This window comes from Bombus vancouverensis, chromosome 5, assembly GCF_051014615.1.
Source record: "Bombus vancouverensis nearcticus chromosome 5, iyBomVanc1_principal, whole genome shotgun sequence".
NCBI lineage: Eukaryota > Metazoa > Arthropoda > Insecta > Hymenoptera > Apidae > Bombus > Bombus vancouverensis.
Window position 1 is genome coordinate 11,171,536 of NC_134915.1, and position 21,976 is coordinate 11,193,511.

The 21,976-nt window shown below is 42.5% G+C and overlaps 2 protein-coding genes across 8 annotated transcripts in view; one reads left to right on the forward strand and one right to left on the reverse strand.

Annotated features, from left to right (window-relative positions):
- LOC117160654 (netrin receptor UNC5C) overlaps nucleotides 1-21,976 on the reverse strand; it is a 44,571-nt gene that overhangs the window by 18,444 nt on the left and 4,151 nt on the right. For all 4 annotated transcript variants that reach the window (XM_076618508.1, XM_033341568.2, XM_076618507.1 and 1 more), the window contains exon 2: nucleotides 10,395-10,597. In XM_076618508.1, coding sequence (XP_076474623.1) covers nucleotides 10,395-10,476 — 82 coding nt within the window. In that variant the 5' untranslated portion in view covers nucleotides 10,477-10,597. The remainder of the gene's footprint in view (nucleotides 1-10,394; nucleotides 10,598-21,976) is intronic.
- The window catches only part of LOC117156111 (netrin receptor UNC5C), a 252,403-nt gene that overhangs the window by 9,241 nt on the left and 221,186 nt on the right, over nucleotides 1-21,976 (forward strand). Inside the window, exon 2 of one of the 4 annotated variants that reach the window (XM_076618503.1) lies at nucleotides 16,551-16,710. The exons of the other annotated variants lie outside the window; for them this stretch is intronic. The gene's annotated coding sequence lies outside the window, so the exon portion shown is untranslated. The remainder of the gene's footprint in view (nucleotides 1-16,550; nucleotides 16,711-21,976) is intronic. 4 annotated transcript variants of the gene reach the window in all.

The window sequence follows — 21,976 nt, forward strand, 5'->3', positions numbered from 1 at the left end:
ACGGAACGGTGTAATCCGGTCCCGCCATCGAATAGCCACCACGAGATCTGCACGAGGCCCCTCGTTAGCCAGTGTAGCTGGATAGTTAGTCGTGTCCCTTGCCTGGATACAAGAGCTCCCTCTGTGCTTACAGGGTGATTCTAAAATTGCGATACACACAGCTGAAAACGACGTGGTTCGTCACGTAGAAATACAGAATAAATATGATTTATTAATATAACGATATATATATAATGTTGCACATAAAATCTAATCAAAATTTAACTATATTAAATGATATAAAGATTTAATAATAATTTAACGACATGAAATAATATAAACATTTAATAATGACATAATAAAATATCGTATAATTTGCTTATTCTGTATAACGGTTTTAATATTGGCTGCATTTCAACATTCACGATATATTGACGCATTTCAACAAAAGTTTGTTCATGCAATGACTCGTTTTCGAGAAAGTAGAATTTGAACATATTTAGTTTATCCGTATATTTGAGAAATCTTTAAACATCCAAATGAGACGAACATGACACTTGCAAACGAATTTCTACTAACATCATACACGACACATTTCAAAACCCAATTTTCCCGCAAACGAAGCGTCGTACGAATACATTTTATCCGATATCTTTTTCAATCTATTGGGTTGGCAACTAAGTGATTGCGGATCTTGTCAATACCACCTAATGACAAGATCCGCAATCACTTAGTTGCCAACCCAATACTTTTACGTAAAGAATCACATCCTTCAGATTTTCACATACCACGATTTCAAAATCACCCTGTATATGTGTTTCTGTGTGTATGCATCTACACATGCATATATATAGGGGAAGTCTCGCGTGGTCACTATATGGGTTGACCACGTATTACGCTGGGCAGACACACGAACGCTAGCGTGTACAGTTTCAACGTGTACCTACGGCTGAGGGGCCACACATGACGCCTCTTAATTAACAAAGGTACCTGCAACACGGTTGGCTCTTGCCGGCTATGCGAGTCAATGGAACATACGCGCTATTGGGGGAGAGGCGGACGATGTAGATTAGAGAACGTGCTTCGCCAGAGATGGGGAAGATTCGAAGGAAGTGGAGACCGATGGGGAGAGAGATTCTGGATGGGACGCGATACGGCGCGGGAGATTTTCAGATGTGTATTTTTGTTTCAACTACGGATATGGAGAATAGATTTGTGGTTAGGTGAGGCGAGAGGTGTATGCAGGGTGTTAGGACTAGGTTATTTATGGCGGTGAAAGTGGCGAACAATGAGAACTTGAACGACGACGACTCTATTTCGAGTCGGCGGCTGGTCAATGTCTTCCGTCCTTGGAAACGAGTTCCATTCATATGGCGCTTGGTACTTTGGGAAAGAATATTCCCTAGGCTTTCAGGCAGTTCATTAATTGTTAATATATCCTCTTATGCTCGAGTTAAAGCCGTTGAAAAATGGAGAGATACAACAGAGAAACGGGGCTGAGAAACTTCTTAAAAGAGTGGGCTGGTGTAAGGATATTGATTTATGAGTATGGATTATATGACTGTCATGACGGTTACTAAACAGCGACATTAAATTTTACAATGACGGCTATAAAAGCGATCGGTGACCAATGATACCAGGATTAAAGAATTTCAATTACATAAACAAATAATACCGGTCACACTACCAGTATCAGTGTACTAAATGCACTAAAATGTACTAAATGCAATATACAAAACGCGCCTGAACAACTTTACTTCTTAATACGTTGTATGTTATATATACCTTACTAATGCGTCAGTACTTCAACACACTGAATTTAGTAAACTTCTAAAACCAGAGTTTTATTTGCTTATGAGATAAGACCATGATTCATAATTTTCTGTAACCCGAAGACATATAGGCATGTGACTTCCAATTTACATGACATTAAGAAGAATCAACAAGAACGTGAACATCTTGAGAAGATTCGGTAAAATCTTTCTTAATCTCCTACGCGATACCAAAATACACAAATCGAATGGGAAGATGAAATAGGTGAGAGGGGAAAGATTGGAAGAGAAGCAAAATGGAAAGAACGAAGGCCAGTTGAAGCGAGAAGAGAAGAAAGACGGACGAAGGAAGAGACAAGAGCTTCCTTGTTTTCTCGCGTCACGTGCCTTGTTATTTTAGCAGGCCGAACGTCGGCCAAAGAGTAACGCTTCGTGCTCCGGGCTTCATTGACCCCGCCGCTTGACTCTTCCGCCTCTTCCGTAGCTACGCGTATATACAGCATATCTCCCGTGAGCCTCGCATCTAACGATGCCTCGAAATCAAGGTGCTCGCCCTGGCGACCCTCGTTGACACCTTGACACCGCGTCACCGCTGAAGGGTGCTAATTTGCGGGGAAGAAGGCCGAGGGAGAGAATTGAATTTCCAGGAAGTCCGATTCCGTAGAAGTACCCGATCCTCGCGTGATCGGCGTTATTACACGTTGAATGTAACAGGCTAGACTCTTTGTTACCTCGTTTTTCTTTTCTGAACAGTGAGAGAAGGGGGAAATTGTCGCGATGAATTTTGTAATGTGGCGATAATCGTAACGCTGTTGATTTTACGTGATTGTTGTTTTACGTTGTAGGGGGTTGTTGAATACGTTATGATTTTAGATTTTACTTATTTAAGTCTGGAATTATTAATCTGTCTGCTATATAATTTTGTTTAAAATAATATAATGAATAGGCATGAATGGTAGCGGGCGTGTAAATAGGGAAATGCTCATTCATAAATTCAATTTAGTGTATTCCTTTATGTATAATATAGGCTTCAAAATTACATGATATTCCATCAGAAACACGATACAACATGGATACAGTTACGATAATGAATGCAATATTAATGTATCAAAATATAAAAAAATCATGCAATGAGGGAATCGCGTAGATGTGCTGTGCCCTGGCAATATAAAAAGGTATTACAAAACAACAGGTCATACTATTCAACTCCATGTAAGTGAATGTTATTGTACTTTGATATCCCGATACATCAGAAGAATTTCAGTCATGAAAGACAGTATATCTCGACGTCTCACGTTATAAAAATTAATCGATTAATACGAACTTTCATATTGTCGAAAAAAACATTCAGATAAACAAAATGCTGCTCCTTCAATAAGTGAATGTTTTCATTAGTCACTCTAGGGTGGACGATTGAAAAGGGAAACTTTTTCAAGAGCGACTTCTATTCCCGGATTATCCGAAACGACACTTATTCCAGTCTAGAGAAGTCAACGCCAGGTGCGAGCCAAATATTTTGAGCGACTTTCGGCGAAAGGTGGCGAAAGGTAGTCGTTGAAGAATTAACGTTTCCCATGAATCGGTCCCTTGGAGAAAAAAGGACTACTTCCGGCCTGGAGGGTGTACTGAAATATACAATAAGACGGCGCCTGACCGCCTCGAGTTGCTATTGTGTTCCAGGCCATTCACGGTTCACGACCTTCGGGTCCAAATAATGCCAGTCAAGTCTCTACGAGTCGGGTTCCCTGTTCCCAGGGAATTTATTCTATCGTCATTCCGGTTAACGAGAGATATACATACGTCAACCACGAGTGGTCCTCTCGTCTGTTTCGTATCTCGATCGATCTTTATCGTAACGGACAAGCTGGTACGTAGATCGATACCAGGCCAAATGGAAGACAGAGAAACAAACGAAGGAGGAACCGATAAAGAGAAGGAGGATCTTTCTCTTTGATCGTTGGAGAACGATCGACACCGAGATGAAATCAGGTTGAACCTTCCTCGATTCGTTCCATTTGGACAGCCGCGCATTATCTTTGAACGGTGCGCGACAACAGCCCCGCATTGTATTCGGAATCAGAAGTCAGAGGTCAGAGTTAAAGGGCGGTCAGTGTACCCGGAGGATAGAGACTTCTCAGGTGGCTGGACGATCCAGAGCGACGACAGTGTCTTTCCGACTGTTGCGAAAAACGTTTTACATGAAAACGGAGATTAGGAAATCTTAGCTAACACGTATCTTATAATACCTGAAATTTATTAATTAAAAGCTTCACAAACGGCGACTTAAGAATTACATTCCACAGATACGTGATACGTCAAATTTCATCTCCTATTATCGTACAATTTACATCTTGATTCTGCACATAATCCTAGTTATAAAATTTTGACTATGATTTACAAACTAAATTCCACACCAACGTAATATATAAAATTTTGTTTCTTATTACAATTTATATCTTATAGTATTTCTCGTTACATAATAATTACATAGCATGGTTCAGTAAACAAAATTAACTATCTCTAAAATATAAGCTAAGGATTACAAGTGTAATATACAAAATTTAATTCCCCGTTACGATTTATCCCCCTGCTCCAGTGAACATTACCCACAGTTCGATCCCACGCTGTAACAAACCTACATCCTGCGAATCAACCTATTAACGATGCGCGTGATCGCTTAACTCAATCCGTTATCGAGTTTCATCCATCACGCGTATACCGATTGTTTTAAGCGGCACGAAACTTGTCGTCGCGGATCGGCCTGCTCGCGAACGACAGAAAATTAAACGAATGGAACGGGTGGAAAAACGCGCGAACGCTGACGAAAGGGTGAATATTAAACGGAGGCCTCCGGAAGAGGCGGCGAATCGTAAAAAGCGTAGGGCGATGATGCGCATTACACGAGTCGATTGCAGCCACGGCAGCAAGGCTCACGTTAAGGCGTGTAATTAACCGAGTAACAGAATCAGATACGACTGCTTGGTTGCGTGAACGCCTCCCGCGGTGCCTTCTTTTCTCCTGCTATCGATAACCACCGCCCTCAAAACGACGTCACGTCGATTCTCGCCCGTTGCCCATTGTACTTCATCCGTGATACCCGTCGAACTGGAACAAAATTTCACGTCCCGCGCTTTTTGCGGATTCATCGTTCCATTTGCCAGACACAATGGAGCTCGTGTACCGATTTGCATTGAAATTGCGAGCCACGAAGATTCGAATCTCTGACGAGGCGGGACCGAACGCAGGAAAACTAGCGCGCGCCGTGCCTCCCCTCGATATCGTTCGATTCTGGTTGGCGACTCTTCGTACCTTGTTTCAAAAATTCGTTGTGTTTGATTTATCTTTCTTCCTTTTTCGCTGGACGGTAATCGCAACGAGCTACTTTAGATTAAAATGATTAAAATGAGATTGGAAGTATGGGAGAATTTTTAAGTTAATAAATAGCAATGATTGGCATATTCAAGAACCTAGTACGAAAACTCATTATTGGATTGTATAGAATCGTATTTTGAGACGAAGATGTACGAAAAAACAAGCATGGCAAATTGATATGATTAAAGTTATCGGGAATTTGGTGAACGAAGATAATGACGACTTTGGCAACTTTGGTATGAAAATTGATTACATAATTCGACCTTATGGTATATACATATAATTTGCTCTTCGCGAATCTATTATTGGAATTATATAATCAAAGATACAATTAAGAAGAGTTAAATGAAAATACATATGGAATTTTCGAACTGAAGCGACTAGAAACATAAGCAAACAATAATATGAACTTTCCAAAGACTTCTTAAGAAAGCGGATTTACAATTCGAACCTCCACAAGTATATTTCACACACACAAAAAAAAAAAAGAAAAAGAAAAACGCCTATAGGCCAGTGTCGAAAGATGCAATTAAGAAACAACGAACATATCCGGTTTTCGAACCAATGTGTCCGAGAGCATCGAGAAATTTCGCAACGCGACTGCCGGACCAACACTTGACTAACCACCTTCGAAGATATCGAGAGTTCACGGGACGAGGGAACGCGCGAAAATATCGTCGTGTTGTAATTCGATCGGCCGATATTTCACGATCTGCCGGTCCGTAGTTTGCGTTTTACCCAGGCCACTCTTTTACCCGGCGGTTCTCCGCGATTTCAACAATAATCGCGGCGCTCGTGCTTGCACAACTGCCGGGGCCTCCTCTCGGCGCACCACTCTCTCGTTTGATTTACGATAATTAAAGCTGACCCGACCTTTCGTCGCTGCGAGTAAAAGAATGACAGAAACGGAGAAAGGCATACACCACGAGCGCGAGAAAGACCGCGGTATATACTCGGTCGGGCAGTGTGCCGATGAGAGACCACGAGAGATTAAAGAGTTTTTCTCCCTTCTCTCTCGCCTAACTAACTTCACCGTGTATTTTTTTATTCTCTTTCGCATTCGACTCTACCACTCTTCCCCTTCCCCTTCATCTTCCTCCTCCGCGGCTGCGAGGCCGAGAACGGGCCCCATTCCGACGTGGAACCAACCGGGTAATTGCTCGGTCGAGCCAACCCGCCAACCAGCATTCGCGTTGGCTTTTGCATTTTTGCTCCGGGCGATTTCGCGAGATCCACACGACCTCCCACTATCTTCAAACAGTTTACAGTTTCCTCTCTTTATCTTTCCTCCTCTCGTTCTCCATCTATCCATCTCTGTTTTTGTGGTCAGCTACGTGATCGAAGGTCGTATCGCGGGACCTGATCGCGATTTACTTATGATACTTATCGCTCGGAAACGGGCCCACGCCAGCACGAGGATGAGTAATAGGTTCTCACGAAGGGCGAAATCCCGCGGATGGTACTGTTACCCAGAGGTGAACCCGTGCTAGATAGAATGGGGTCGAAGAATCCGAAATCAGCAGCGTGACGTGACCTTTACGAGAGCACAGAAAGAGCATCGGCGTATGGAGAATTTATTAGTCGTAAATCTGAAGATTCGTCGACGCGATCTGCTCTCGCCTTCCGCTTTCTCGCGCGCCGGAATAAACATTTTTCCAAGGCAGGGAAGCTTCGTATTTTCTCCGCTCGTAATTCTTCTTTCGCTACCGGATACGAGCGAAACCTGGCTGGCTTCGCGAGCTCGAAAACCAGACACGTTCGATAGCTTTTACCGGAGTCTCGGTGGATATCTATCTTCTGGAAAACGGTACTCGTTATTTTGATGCATGTTATCTGCAGGCTGGACGACAAGCTTAGTGAACTTGTTACGGGGATAATGCAGTGGAAACGATCGATTTTTTTTATTTATTCCCTTCGTACGAACTGATTATTATTACAAACGTCAATGTATAGGAAATAATTATTTTTCCAAATGTTTTGTAGTAACAATTAATCAATTAGCTCTTCTTCTTTTTTATTGAATTTTGTTTCTCATTTTGTTGATACGAACAAATAATTGCGATATCATTTATTAAAAGAGTTTTTAAATGTTTCCTAAGTATTCACTTATTAGTATTCACTTTGTGTTACTAGTATACGCTAGTATCATCTTCGTCTTCTTTTCTTTTCCTTTGATTCTTCTATTGCTTTTTCCCAGGTTTCTTCTAATATTTATACCGCTAATTTCCATCACAGTACAACTCTTTCATGTTATGCTAACGAAGCTCATTTCCACGCCGTTAAGTAGAATTTTAACCTACTAATTACCAGCTTACTTCCCCTGAACCTTTTTCATTTCTCTAAGCAAACTTCTAGTCTTTATCGTGCCAATTCATATTGCAAAGAATATAAAATATCCACACTGTATCGACAAATTCAATCCTACCGACTGACTTACTTCCTGTGTTTTGTTATTCCTTCAAGCAAATTTCCAACATTCATCACGCCAATTTGTACCACAGACGGTATAAATTTTCTACGATTTATGAAAGCTCATTTAGTCAATTCCACTGTGTTAGACTAATCATATGACTCATTTGAAACCAAGAAACTTCCCGCCTTATTCTCGACTATTCGAACCATTTAAATTCTCAAAGTTCGCAGGAGGCTGAAAAATTGAAGACGCCACGAAATAGACGCGACACGAAGTTACAAACAAAGTGATTTGCGGTCTTAAACGTGAGAACGACGCACGGCGTCGACCTGCCCGCGGCCCGTTAATTATTAACGCGGCTAATATTTTCCTCGGCGCGCCGGAACGTCGGCCAGCCGAGTCGTTGGAATTATGACACGATATCACATCGCGATAAATCGTCGGAGCTATTATTCACACGCGGGTTTCTACGCACGTAAGAACCTCTCTCTTTCTCCCTCTTTCTTCATCGACTGAACAGTCAACAGTTCACCTGGCAACGTAAGAACAGAGAACGATTTTCTTAGGCGCCGTTTCCTCTCCACGGTGTCGCCGACGATGCGCTGGCTTCGCGGGAAAGTCGCACGCGTGCACACACAATCGAAGTCGTTAAATGTCGACGCGTGCAATTTGCATGGCGGTGCCTCTCCCGCGGCTTGGGGAAAAAATGAACGACCGTGCCAGCTGTCGGAAAGCGTAATTACTCCGAGCGTTAGAAAAGTCTGGCTGGTGTTGTTTGCGTCGGTGAAGCGTGGCTGTGGCTTTGCCTATTGATGAGTTTGCGTTGTTGGAAGAGTTTGCCGGTATCCGCGAATGAGTCACTGCGAGCGAGGTGGAAACGGTGAAATTCACTCGTTAAACGATTTTGTAGGTTCCACTGGTATGTTCGTTAACGCATTAATAATTGAGTCGCGTGAACTTGATTAAAGTATTGTTTTTAAAAGCGTTAAATGTCAGTCACACTCCGTAGTGTTGAAATCGGAATATTAGTGGCAGCTAGAATTGATTAGTTTAACGTGTCGAAAAGTTAAAACGATGGGTTTCACAGAGACACAATTGCACCTATCTGTACATTTTTATCTTCTCACTCTAATTCCAATTATCCATATATTGTAGTTAAACGGGTCTCTATTTTCTCACACACGATAACCGCTATCTCTTTTCAACCAATTCTATAACACAATATCGTTAAGCAGATACGATGACCTTTCTCATAAACCGCATGTTATTCATAACCCCTTGTACAATTCTTTTTATCAGAAATTGTTGAGGCATAACGCGTACTATTGCCAATGTGTTAATTTGAAATACGACCAACATAGCGAACACCGGCGCAACTTCCTCGAAAGAAGGTTTAAAGAACGCAATAATTCTTCTACTGCATACATTTTCGAATGGTTCTCGCTTCGAGATACGCGCAGTTAAGGCGTATAAATCCGTGAACTTTCTATCGTTATGTGTAACGATTCTTTCATTTTTTTCTTTTTTTCTTTTTTTGCTTGCCGTGTGCCATTCATCATCCCTATGTGCCGCGATGACGAGGCCGGTGGATGTCGGGGACGCTAATTAGTCGGCCACGTGGTCTCGCGAGTCTCGCGCGAAGAAACCGAGAAAGACCAAAAGCCCCCCTCTTCGCGTAAAGTCGCTTTAAAACTAGCTCCAGGGGATCGTAATCCATCATCGAAAACGGCTGGTGTAACGTAACCGGCCGGTTATGCCCACCACTAATCAACGACGCTGACTTGCCGTATAATTAGATCTGCCTGGGCCCCTCTCCGTTCACCCTTTCCCTTTCCCAAGCCAAAGACCGTGCTCGTGACTAGCCCCGTGCACATAGAACACGACCAGGTTCTTTCTCGGCTAGGGAATCGCAAAAAGCATGTCCGTGTTCGGCTTCCTCCCTCGTGAGCGTCGAACGTTGATTACTGACGTACCCTTGGATCAGGATCGGGGAACAATAAAGCTTCGCTGTGGGGATTGGGAATCGAATCTTGAGCGATCGTAGGAAAATGATGGATAAATGGAAGTTTTTTTTGGAGGCTTGTTCAAGGAATTTAGGGGATTAACGCACATTAGTTGTTGGGCACGGTGGTTTCATTCGATTATTATGCTCCTGCATGTTAGCTTTTCTGTTTTAAAGTTATTTTAAAATAGAGTAATTTATCATCAGAGAAAGAAACGAATCAATGGAACAAATATTATAAACCTAAAATAATGATATTGCCTACGTTGTAACATTTTTATCAAATTAAATTTTGGTACGAAAGAATAAAAGGAAGCGGCTAAAGGTAAAAGAAATGACATGATATACATTGACGACTACAGTTCGACTACGAAAGGTTAAGATCAAGAATGGAAATAAACAATCTCAGGACCTAAACAAACAATATCAATAATACAAATAAACAAATCAGAATCTCTGAAGTAAATTTCTGGAAAATTGAAATATCAAGTGCATAGTATCATTTTAAAGGTCCGAGGAGTTTATGCAGAATTTTACGATAAACATTAGAAACTCTTTATCTTCGAACTAATTGCCCCTGTGAAATGAGCAGAAAATAACAAAATGGCGGCTGTTTCTCAGAACAAGTCCGCCCGTTTTCCAACTTATCGAACGATCTACGAGGCCGTGAGCATTCGTTTCCCGTTTCCGTGGTGAAAGAACTCGTACGAAGTGCACTCGATCACTTCAGTCATCGACTGTCGCAGTCGGGTTCTTGAATCGATAGAAAGCGAGATTCTAACTGGAGAGCCTCTGTTCCCTCTCTGACGACTGCATTTTGTCGTCATGAGAGACTTTGGGATGGAAGTTTGCTCACCTTCGCCGGATGTGAAGGGGCGCACCAGTCCCGGCAACAGCACGCAGAACAACAGGAACAGGGAACACGATTTCGGCCTCATCGCGTACGTGTCACCGTCGTTCGTCGATCATTCGTTCATCTTACGTCGAAGAAAATTGAATTAAGGAAAATGGTGGCGATGCACTTTCACCGTGAAACCTCTTGGTGGTTGTGGACTGCACCTGAAATAGAAAAATGAGTAATCCGATTAAAATTAAAAGCTGTAGGATTTTCAAACGTGGTAGATGATAATGTAGTTGAACTTCGTTTACTCGAACTCATTGATGGGCAAATTGTTCATGGATATAGCCAGGATTCATTGATTCTTTCCACGAGTTACGATTCTCTGTTCTTATGAAAGAAAACTTTGAATCAGAAGTAATAAATATATAGGATGTCAAATTATAGGTTGCAGCGTAAAGATTTCTCTTTCTATCATTTTACAATCATGTTGAATTATAGGAAGATATCCATTAAAATTTTATTCCAAGAAATGCAATTCAAATATAAATGACTCTACTATAGTTCTATCTCCATCATAGATTGAAACTGGTAAGTGAACGCATGCGTTGTAATATGGCGTGTCTAAGGTTGAAAATGTACGAAGAGTATTCTTTGTAGCTAACAGAGAAACAGCATCGTGATATATCTACTTGACGAGGCTAATGCAATTGTTTCCAAGTGAATGAATAAAGCAGCGTGCAGCTATTATCCGTTTCTACGGAATGTTTTAGAAGCGTGCACCGGCGTATACGAGGGAATAGATTAACGTTGCATGAACTAGCCTGGGTATACATCGTAGTTCGTCAGTCATGATTAATTAAGATAAATGAAGCAGTAAGTTTTTCAGAGATACATATGTATATACGAAGAATGTATGGAAAGCGACTTCTGGGGTCACGTGCACGCTCTTCAACTTACATTTACACAAATTCACCGTAAAATCGACTAAAGACTTGTTATTTTGAGTAGTCAGTGGAAACTTGTGTGTTGCTAGATTATCAGATATTCTTTGAATACGACTTCTTTATATACTGTCAATCGGTACTATACATATAAATATAATTTTCCTTTTCGTACTATTCTCCAATAATATCGTTCTGAGACTTGAAAACGCAGTGAAAAATTCAGATTAAATTCCACATTCAAAGATATTTCATTTCTAGAGGTAAAAGTGGACTCTTGATCCCTCTCGACTCGAAATCCACTGACATAACGTTCCTCCAACCATGTCCTCGTATATTCAATCTCATCTTAAAATACATATCCACTCTTGAAACGTGAAAACAAAAAATAGAAAGAAAATATAAAAAGGTCTCAGAAAAAAAATTAACAGTTTCTATAGGAACCGCGTTCGAGCTATGGTTGCCGCTTGGAAGGGTGCGTTTTCATCGAAAATATAAGCCAGCAGCGGCTTTTTCTCAAAAAAAGAAAAAAAATGGAAACTTCTTGGTGGCACGCGATGGAGGGCGGAAGCGACATCGACGCTGGGACGCGGATTGAACGTTTCTCCTGGGTTCGCTTGCTCGTTCCGTTGTTTCCACCGGAAAACGTAAAAGACGGTTAGGAGTGGTGAGAGTGCCACTTAGGTGCCGGCTGGCAACCCTTGCCATTTAAATATTCCACCGGTACCGCGCACTTTCCCGCACGCGAAATTTCCTCGTGGTGCCTTCGTTCGAACCTAGAGAGGCAGAGAGAGAGAGAGAGAGAGAGAGAGAGAGGTGGATTGGTAATTCCACCCCCTTTCTCGCTCCCTTCGTTTCGTTTCCCTCGAATCAACCTCGCGCCGGTTCTTCGTGGCCAATCCAGTCCGATAACCGGGAATCGTTAATTATTAACGGCGATCCGTCTAGTGGAAATGGATCGCCAGACGCGAAAAATTCGTTTCGTCCTGGGGATAATTGGAAGCTCGAAGGGGGTAGCTCGCTCCTCTGGATTAATAAGATTCTTCGATTACTTGATAAATATAAGAAACAGTTATAGAGAAAATTAATCAGCTATGTAAATATAAGCGGAGGAATTTTATTTTTCAGGTAATCAAACTTTTCCTCTGTTACATGATAGAAGAATGAAAAAAGAAAGGAATTCCTAGAGGAAGCCAGAGAATCAAGATTCGATTGCTCCGGTTATACAGGCTCATTCTATGCAAAATATCGGCGTCTGACTAGTATCGAGAGAGGTTCCCGGGTTTAATTAAAGTCCAGATGAAACTTTACGAGCGGCGATAAAGCGCTACACACACGGCGAACGTATTTGCTTGGAACAGTTCGGTGTGTACTCGCGGGGAACTAGTTTCGCGAGCTCGTGTTTCGTTGGACAAGACTCGAAGGAAATTCATGGGAACAAACGCGCGCTACAGAAAGAGAGAGAAAAAGAGAGAGAAAGAGTGAGAGGGAGAAACAGAAAACGCTGGTAGACTTGTAAGAGCTCCTATCGGCGGATTGAAACGCGACAGGAGGATCGTTTGTCAATGTCGTCCTTCGTGGGTCCTTTGTTAGCCTCGCGAACTCGCGCTTGTAGGCGGCGCAAACTATTTCGTTCGAGATCGAAAGTGGTTTCGAGTGCACGTGCTCTGTCAGCGCTCGAAGTAATTATCTTTGATGAATTTCACCATCCTTTAAGAAATTCCTTCCAGCCTCCGACAGGGTAAAATTAGATCAAAGATCGGTTGAATCGCGGTTTAAGGGAGTAAAATGATAATTCCACGACGACACCACAGACCCTGACGCATCAAAATTCCGTGTTGACGCGTGGTACGATATCTCTCTAATTGAAACGCAAACGGAGTTAACAGGGACGAGCGTGGATCAAGATGATGAAATCGCGTCGAATCAATAGTCAGGCCGCTATCCGGTGGAAAGTCGATGAAACCACGCGAGGAACACAGGAGCTACAGAGACGAGACCGCGTGTTAGGGAAGGTAGACACGGGGCGAGGATGGTCTCGAAGATTCATGACGCGGAATAATCCACAGGACGAGTAGAGAGGCCGTGGAACGCGCATTATGCGAGCGTATCGGACGTCCCTACACAGATTTCCCATCGACGAGAATAGAAAGAGAGAGAGAGAGAGATGTCGGGGTCTAATCCTCCAGGACGAGGACTCAATTTATAAACGTGCCCGGTATTACCACTCAAAGGCTTAAAACACTCGACACCGAGCAGACGTCGTGGTGCCGCGCGCGGATGAACACATGGCATTTCACACTGCAATTGCCACGAATGCCTGGCTCTCTCACCCTGGCGCGCGCTAGTCGGGGATAAACGCGAGAAACTCGAGTGCTATTCACCCGCTTCGCTGCTCTACGAAAGGTCTTTTCTTTTCATGAGACCTGTTTTCCAGGGGTCTTCCTCGCCACTTTACAAGCGGCACAATCTGTCCGTCTGTTTCGAAACCGACGCATCGTGCGCGCTTCGTGTTGTCCATTTCCTCTTCATCTTCCTCTTCTTTTGCTTTTTCGCTTTCTCTTTTTCCCCATTGTCCTTCTTCTTCTTCTTCTTCTTCTTCTTCTTCTTCTTGGTTCCTCTCGCTCTGGATCAGTGAGGTTCAGAGAGATGTTGTATGTTGAGAGATGAGAGACCGCGACTGAAAAGCGGCTTAAAGCTTCGAAGGGCAACCTGAGTATCGCGTGACAACAGGTAGGGGGGAATCAACGGGGCTGGATTCCCCGGAGTATTCAGCGGCTACCGGTTTGCGAAGCCGCCTCCCTTCGATGTTTCTATTCCACCTCGGCTACGGAACAGAAGCGGGCCCCCGAGGAACGAGAAACGATCCACGCGTGCTTACGCGCTCACCAATATACCGGGGAATCCTTTATGCACGAGGAACGAAGAAATGGCTGGATGTTTTTTCGCGAGAGACTTCCAATCGAGAATTCGTTATTGATTGTTCGTGTCTCGCGAGAGCGCGCGAAATTTCGCTGATCCTCTGGGGAGGACGGATTCTATTAGGGTTGCTAGCTCGATGGCAACGAAAGTAGTCGGGAAATGTAGTTTTCTTGTACCGTTGGGGAGAAAAGTGATATGTGGGTTGGATGTATGTGATACTGAAAATATGTGAAGTTATCGATGTTGTTAGATTTATATAACAGGCTATTTTCATTTTGGCGAAAGAATAATTCATTCTTTCCTAGTAAATTCACACGATCAGAGCAAAATTCTACTATCCTCGTGTTTGAAAAACAGTGTTTATCTTTGGTATAGGCAATTCGGAAGTTTTCCAATTTTCTTAAAAGCTTACAATAGCCAAAAACTGGCTCGGATATGGAATACCCTGCCTATAGAATTAATTATTTTCTGGCATAAAATCACTGACGTTGGAACAAGTCATACTTATAAATAAAATGCATAATACAATGATAGAATATGACAGTGCTTATAGCTTTCATCCAGCAAACGTGAAATCAATATCTACACATATTTGTTCCGGCGAACTTTCCCATTCTTCTACAAAGAAGGATGTTCTACAAATCAATGCCGATGCTTTCTGATATTTCGACGATACTTTCATTGTATTCCGTTATTCGTCAGCATCTTAGCTGTATGTTTGCGTGTCAGGGTCGACACGGATCGATAGACGCTCTCGAAAGAAGCCACAACCCCTGGAAGATCGCAGGGGTTTCGTGAAACAGCGGGCAATTACGACATTGTCTCTCCTCCAGCTTCTCTCTTTCTTTCGACTTACCGTGAAAACCGTGCATCGTGTTATTTAGAAACTTGCCGGCCGATCTCGTCTTCTCTCCGCCGTGTAATCTCGAAGCGTTCTATAGCTCGCCGTAACATTTCTAATACCCAGGGATATTACGCATTTTATCTTACAGCGTTGTAAATTGCGACGCACGCATGCGCCTCTGGTTGTAATAAATTTGCATGCATTTACGTAACGTGTCACGAATTTTGCGTTTCGCAGCCACGAACTTGATCGTGTTCTCCAGGCTTTCCCCCGCAAGGGATTGAGTATACACTGGGTGGTTGGAGAAATTGGCCTGCGATATATCTATATTGTACGGAGTATTCCGTGAATGAAGACGGAGAAACCCAAAAGGTTGAGTCGAATGGCTTAATCAAAGGTGGCTTCTTGTAATCTGTGTTCCTTTCTGGCAAAGAACACCGTTACATTGATCATGAAATGATATCAATTTTTTCTTTATGTAGTTCAAGAGGCTAGATTACAGAGGTAACAAAAATTTTTTTAAAAGATCCGCCTTAACTAATTAGCTACGTTTATTTTTCTGAAGAGTTCCATCCATTAAATAGCATTTTGATTTAGATATATATATATTGTGAGATACGATATACAGATTGTTGTACCTTTTCTAAAACATGTGTTTGTCGAACAAAATGATTTACGAGGAATGTAAAAAAATGACAAGAATAAAGTAGTATAAAAAATGATAATTTATGGAGGATTCTTTTTGAAGAATAAAGAAGAGTATGTATTAAGATGATAAAGTTCCTGCTACAGACTAAATGTACACAAAGATCGATCTACCGTACTTTTCATCCTGGTATCTTCCCGGCGAATCTCAAAGCGCCATAAAAAAGACATTTCTCACTAAATCATCCCTTGACCAATTTTCTTGCCCGCGTGTATCCATCTCTAGATCATTCTGCGCTCACAACACGCGATCGTGGGGAGTCGTAAATTTCACATGGAACAGCTTCTTTCCTGTGGAAACATGCAAGCGCATTTCCACTATTATCTCTCATTGTGGTGTTTGGAACTAATCCGTAATAGTCGTTGAAGAAAAGGAAATTATTGGGTACACGACTCGGATGTGTTACAAATCTGAGTTTATTCCCATTCTACCTACATACAATTGATTACTTAATTATTTAATTCCCACAGACAAATGACGGGGTCATTCAAAAACTACCAAAACGAAATTTGTTTTCATTCAATATTTATTTTTATTTCAGAGAAGTTTTGGAAGCCTGTAACAGTAAAAAAATGAACTATTATATAATAATAAATAGAAATAATCTATCTACGAAGGTTGAAATCCAATAAGAATTAATTGTGCAACAAATAAATTCTTCATTTTTCTCAAAATATTCTGCAACTTATTACATTTGATTCTGTCTTCGATAAAATAATTTGCTGCTATTGAATCGATAAAATTGTGACATCTTTCAGATTCAACTATAGCATCAGTGAATCTTGTTCTACGCAGAGGTAGCACAGTGTGCGTAACACGAACGTACCACGAGTCGATTGCAGTCACTGCGTTTAAGGGTCCGTTTTGTGTACAAGATTTCAAGAGGCCTCTTCTCGAGAGGCACACGTGTGACGCCAGGTATGCGCTTCGTGTCTCCGCCCCTGGCTATCCTTTCTTTCTCGGTGTCCCTTTCTTTTTATTCTCCACCCTCTCTTCGACAAATGTCTCTCTTTCCCTCCCCTCTTCACCCTGTTCCGTGGCCAAAACGTAATCCGAGAAGATTACGGAGCGAAATAAACATGTCAACCCCCCTGCAGAGGAAGGGATGTGGGTTTGCGGAGCATCTTTATACAGCGCGCCTAGAATATTTCCTCTCTATGCTCCTCGATCTCGTTCACTTCTGCTTATCTTCCACGTAGGTAGTCTTCGAATGAAGATCCTTGGAGATATAGTTCTTCTGACTAGCTGTGGGTCCGTTAGTTAAAGACTCGTTTAGACTTACAGACAGTTGTTCATATATACTTGTCCGGGGACAGTTACAGACACTATTTCTTCTTTTTCATTTCAGTGAAGCACCGATGATTATTCAATAGTCAGACAAGTACCTATAAGTGCATTATTTTCTAAAAATATTATTCTCCAAAAGTAGGTAATATTTGTAATTTATATTCAAAGGACTTTATTATAAATGTCCTAAGCTTTGTGAATTCGTACAAATTTTTCTACTAAAGTTTAATTGTATTAAAGTTTCTCAAACTAAGTTTCATACTTAGAAGAAGTTTAATACATCACACAGAATTCTTTATCCACAAAAATTTTATCTACTTCAAGATTTTTGCATTCATACCGATTTTCCTCTTCTTTATACAAACTACCTTTGGATTTCTACTTTATGCCACTTTCTGCGAATTATCTACGTGTCTGCGAACAATTGTCTGTAAATGTAGACGGTCCTCAAGCCAGATGCGTGCCTACAAGCAGTAAATTTGCACGCGTAACCACAATACGACCGCGTGCCCTATCTTCCTAAGATCTGAACCGATCTCAAAGATACAAGCTTTCATACGACCAAGGTTATGTCCTCTTTTGTCGTTTCTCCTTCGTATCTTTGAAAGATACACGAACTTTTTGTGGTATACAGGGTGGCTAACGGAGGATGACGACGAAACCTCGACGCAATGTGTACAAATTTGCGGCTACCTACGAGAACGAGGATTCAATTCGTTGAGACGTGACCTGCGCGGACGATTTATGGGTATCCAGTGCATCGTGGCCACCGCTGCGAGCTCGTAACGTCGTCCATTACGATCCTTGATCCATCGATTTTCCGTAGCGTCGAAAGGAAGCCTGGAACCCTCGTGCGAGTGTTTGTTCCTTTGCCACGGTGACACGGCGGTGAAAGGAACGGGGTTGAAACAGCCACGTCAAAGTGGCACGAAGAGGGTTTAACCCGTGACTTTGAGCCTTTTAAAATTGTCAAGGGGGTGAAATTGTAACACGAAAGATGACTTGTAGTATTTCCGCGAAAAATCAAGAGAACATTTTCGTTCACGGAAAATCTGTACTTTCCTATGATTTTGTATACAATAGTGCTCGGTTAAATTTCAACAAATTGGTGGCTTATGTTGCAACTCTCGTGAAACAGGTAACGATTTTATTGATGAAATCCAATTCTACCGACAATGAGATGAGATTTGACGAGAATAAACGATAATACTCTCATGGCATCTGTTCATTGCCTTTTGCAATTGGTATTACGAGCTCAGAACACTAAGTAGCGAAGAATCAAATCTGAATCATCTGAATTTAAGTATTACTGAAATCCAAAAAAAATCGATATCGTCGGTGATACAAGCTATTAAGTAGACCATTCTAGTTTCTCTATTTTCAAAGTCTAAATTCGATGCACACCTTCGTAACTTCTTTGATCGCTTCGTTAAAGCGGCGCCGCTGCGTTGCGCGAATAAGAGCGACTGGATGCCGCGTGTCGCTGAAAATACATCGAGTGAGCCACGTGTGCGTTAGTCAACGACGCCATCGAGTTGAGCGTCCAGAGGATCAAACGTTCGTCTTCTATGCCATGATTCGAGTTGCGGAATTATTTGACGTTTTTCCATGAATACACGAAACACAATATACAGTGCTAGACTAGGGAAAATTCAGGATGCAGACTGGCTTTTTTCCTTCGATCACGTTTTTCCCGACTAGTCGTATCTGTCGCGCGATCTTGACGTGGTGGACCTAGCGCCAGAAGAAACTCGTTTCCACGATACGCTTTCCCTCTAATCTCGCGTGTCGATCGTTCGCCGCCATGCATACCAAACGTACACACACCACGTATACACACATGTACCAGCACTTTTGGGACGTTTCGTGATGAATGTCTCGCAGCGGTTGTCTCTTTTTCTATCTCTTGTTCGCCTCGTTTTACTATCCTGCCTGACACCCGCTCAATTTGCTTTCCTTTATCTTGTTTCGCTAGATTTCGACATCGATAGACTCGTTTGTTTGTTCAGAGGTTTGTTTAAGTATCGTTTAAATTGAATATTTTGAAGCTTCGTAACATACGAACAACGTTACATTAACAGTAAAAAAAAGTTTCTATCTCAAAGTTTATTTCTATATGAAATTTCTATCTTATAGTAACCGACATCAAAGAGTGGATGCACACAAACCAAAACATAGAATGTCTTATAAACGATGCATCTGTAATTACGAGTCAAAAATTTACACCGCATCTATAAAAATTAAACCATAATCGAAAAAAAACCCAAGAGAATACGATTTAACAAATCTACCCTCCATTCTCACCGTCCTTCCATTCACCAAACCATCCCTCCCCATAATCGTGTCTTCCCATATCTCTTTATCGACGCTTTAGCTTTTCCGGGCGTCGGATTTCCGCATTATTAGCCACAAATTCTACCCTCGCGGCCTCCCTTATCTAACCTTGTATCTCCTTATCCTGCGAATCTCTGTTCGATTCGATTTGTATCCATTATGTTCGACGTCCCTCAGACCTCAGGAAGTCTCTATAACCTAACAAGAAAATTCTCGGGGTCCTTCATCTTCATCGGTCGTTCGTAACCCACCAACCCAGAATCACTGTAGAAATTCGTCGAAGCGTGAACATGGTGTTTGCCGCGCACGCTCGCGTGCACGCCGAGGTTTCGAACAGGAGGCAGGTAGAAAAGAAGGACGAAGCCCGTGAGAACGCAGATGGAGGGGCAACGCGTGCCAGGTGGGCCCCGGTTCAGCCTCCTGCAAGGCGCAACGTTGTTTCCTGCGAGCCGATCGAGACCGCGATACCGAAAATCGATCCGTCGACCGAGATAACAGGCCGCATCGGCGAGTTTTTAATGGCCTCGCGACGGAAAACGGGCTAGGGGAACGAAACGCGCCTTCGACCGGCCTTACGCACTCCCATCACGTGCCTCTCGTTTCCTGCCTCCTGTCCATAGTAACCACTGATGTTTTTCTTCGACGTTTCTTGCCTTGGGAGGATTCTTTCGGTTTCAGTTTGTTAAAGTACCAGAGGAATAATGATTATTAATGATGGGTATCGCGTTATATCGCGAGAAAGCTGCGAGTTTATCGATGGATCTAGAGGATTCTTATGCGTCTACGAAAAACGTAGAAGCATAGAGTTATCGAGGATATGCATGATAATGTAGAAGTATAAAATGTTTAAAATAAGGCGGTCATTATAATATTCGATAGATGAAACAAGTCTCTGTTTAAATTCCATGTGTTTAATTGGACTATAAAAGTATGATTGTGCAGAAATATCTGTAATATGCTCATCAGCGTGAGACGTCTGATTCGATTGCATATCGTATTCGCATAGAGAGATATTCTATCAGTGTGCAAAACGCTTGTAGATATAATGATACATCGAAGAAGCGTATTTTTAAATGATGCTCAACTGACGCATTCGCATCAGGTTCAGCTGTCTGACACTTGTAGGAAATAGCTCCTTTAAGAAGGGAATGGAGATTAAGGCGAAGATTCAATTGCCATTTAGAGATACAAAAGACATTGTTAAGAGATTTACACGCTATCAATACTATTGTTAATGTGGACAAGTACAGAAAATTTAGATACACATTATCGTCAATGTTATCGATCATGTGCGCGCCCCGTTGCGGTACAAGTTTCCCGTGAATCGAATACGGTATATGCATATAATTTACAGCGGAGTCGCGTCGACTTACCTCGACGGTTCTCGATTACCCGCGGGTAATCATGGAAATCTCTACCGATATCCATGCAAAAACGGCACCGTTCGATAATTACGGGATACTCACGAAGCTCGTGCGCAGATCGAACACGCGAGCTCATAACATGGATGCAAAAAACGTTCGTTGAAGATTAACGATCCTTACGACGAAAAAGCGGCGCGAGAATCGGGACTATCGACTCTAGATTATTCGCCGACAATCTACGATCTTTCACTTGCGTCTAGGCTCTGTGACTTATCGCGTTACGACTTACTCAACCCTTTTCTTATCGAGCCGACGTCAAACGGAATTTTCAATATCAAAGAAACTTTCCGTATGAAAACGTCAATTGGCGATTGGATAACGCGGAACGTTCGAGCGCCACATGAACTCATTCCGCCAGATAATAAACGTCCTGCGAGAGGGGAGAGAAAAATTGAAAAAGCCTCGATTACCCGCAGCATGAGATTACACGGAGCATGAGATTACGCTGACTAAACGTCACGAATCGGGAGGAATGGGACCTGTTATTTGACTTTGACAGACATTATTAACGACCAACCATTCTGCGCGAAGCTGCTGCCCGCGTAATGATCTCCGGCGAAGCGTGGCTGGATAAAGAAAGACGCTGCTGAAACTCTCTCTTCCTTCTCTTTTTCAGCCTGTCCGACCGGAAAATAAAGAAAGTCGAGCGGGGACCCGCGAGCGGTGCCAATGGATCCTCTTATTTCTGCTGCGTCGTCTCGTTCCCGTGAACGCGACACGCGCCCCTTTGAATGTTCCCGTCAACGCTTTTCAGTTTTCTCGTGCTGTTCGCTTTCGTCTCGCCGCTTCCGCCGACTTCTTTCATCGTCGACGAGTCGCGTCGATGGAATTCGCGAGCCGAGCGCGCGATATCGCCGCGATTTCGAGCTGTTTTGCTCGTTGCGAGAGCAGTTTCACGCCGCAGGAGAATTTTAGAGAGTTAAAGAGCGGCGGGAAGTGAAGTTACTCGCGTGGGCGGCGGCCATTTTCGAGCATTAGGCTCAGACACGAGGGGGGACCCGCTTGTGAGAGCCGTTACTTGATGGTTCAATTTGGAAAAAAGTAAAACGTAGTCTTTTTTTATTTGACGCGTTTTTATATTTGGCTTATAGTTTAGGAAGTGTTTGCAGGGTTGAAGGTGGACGTGTTTGTACGGTCGA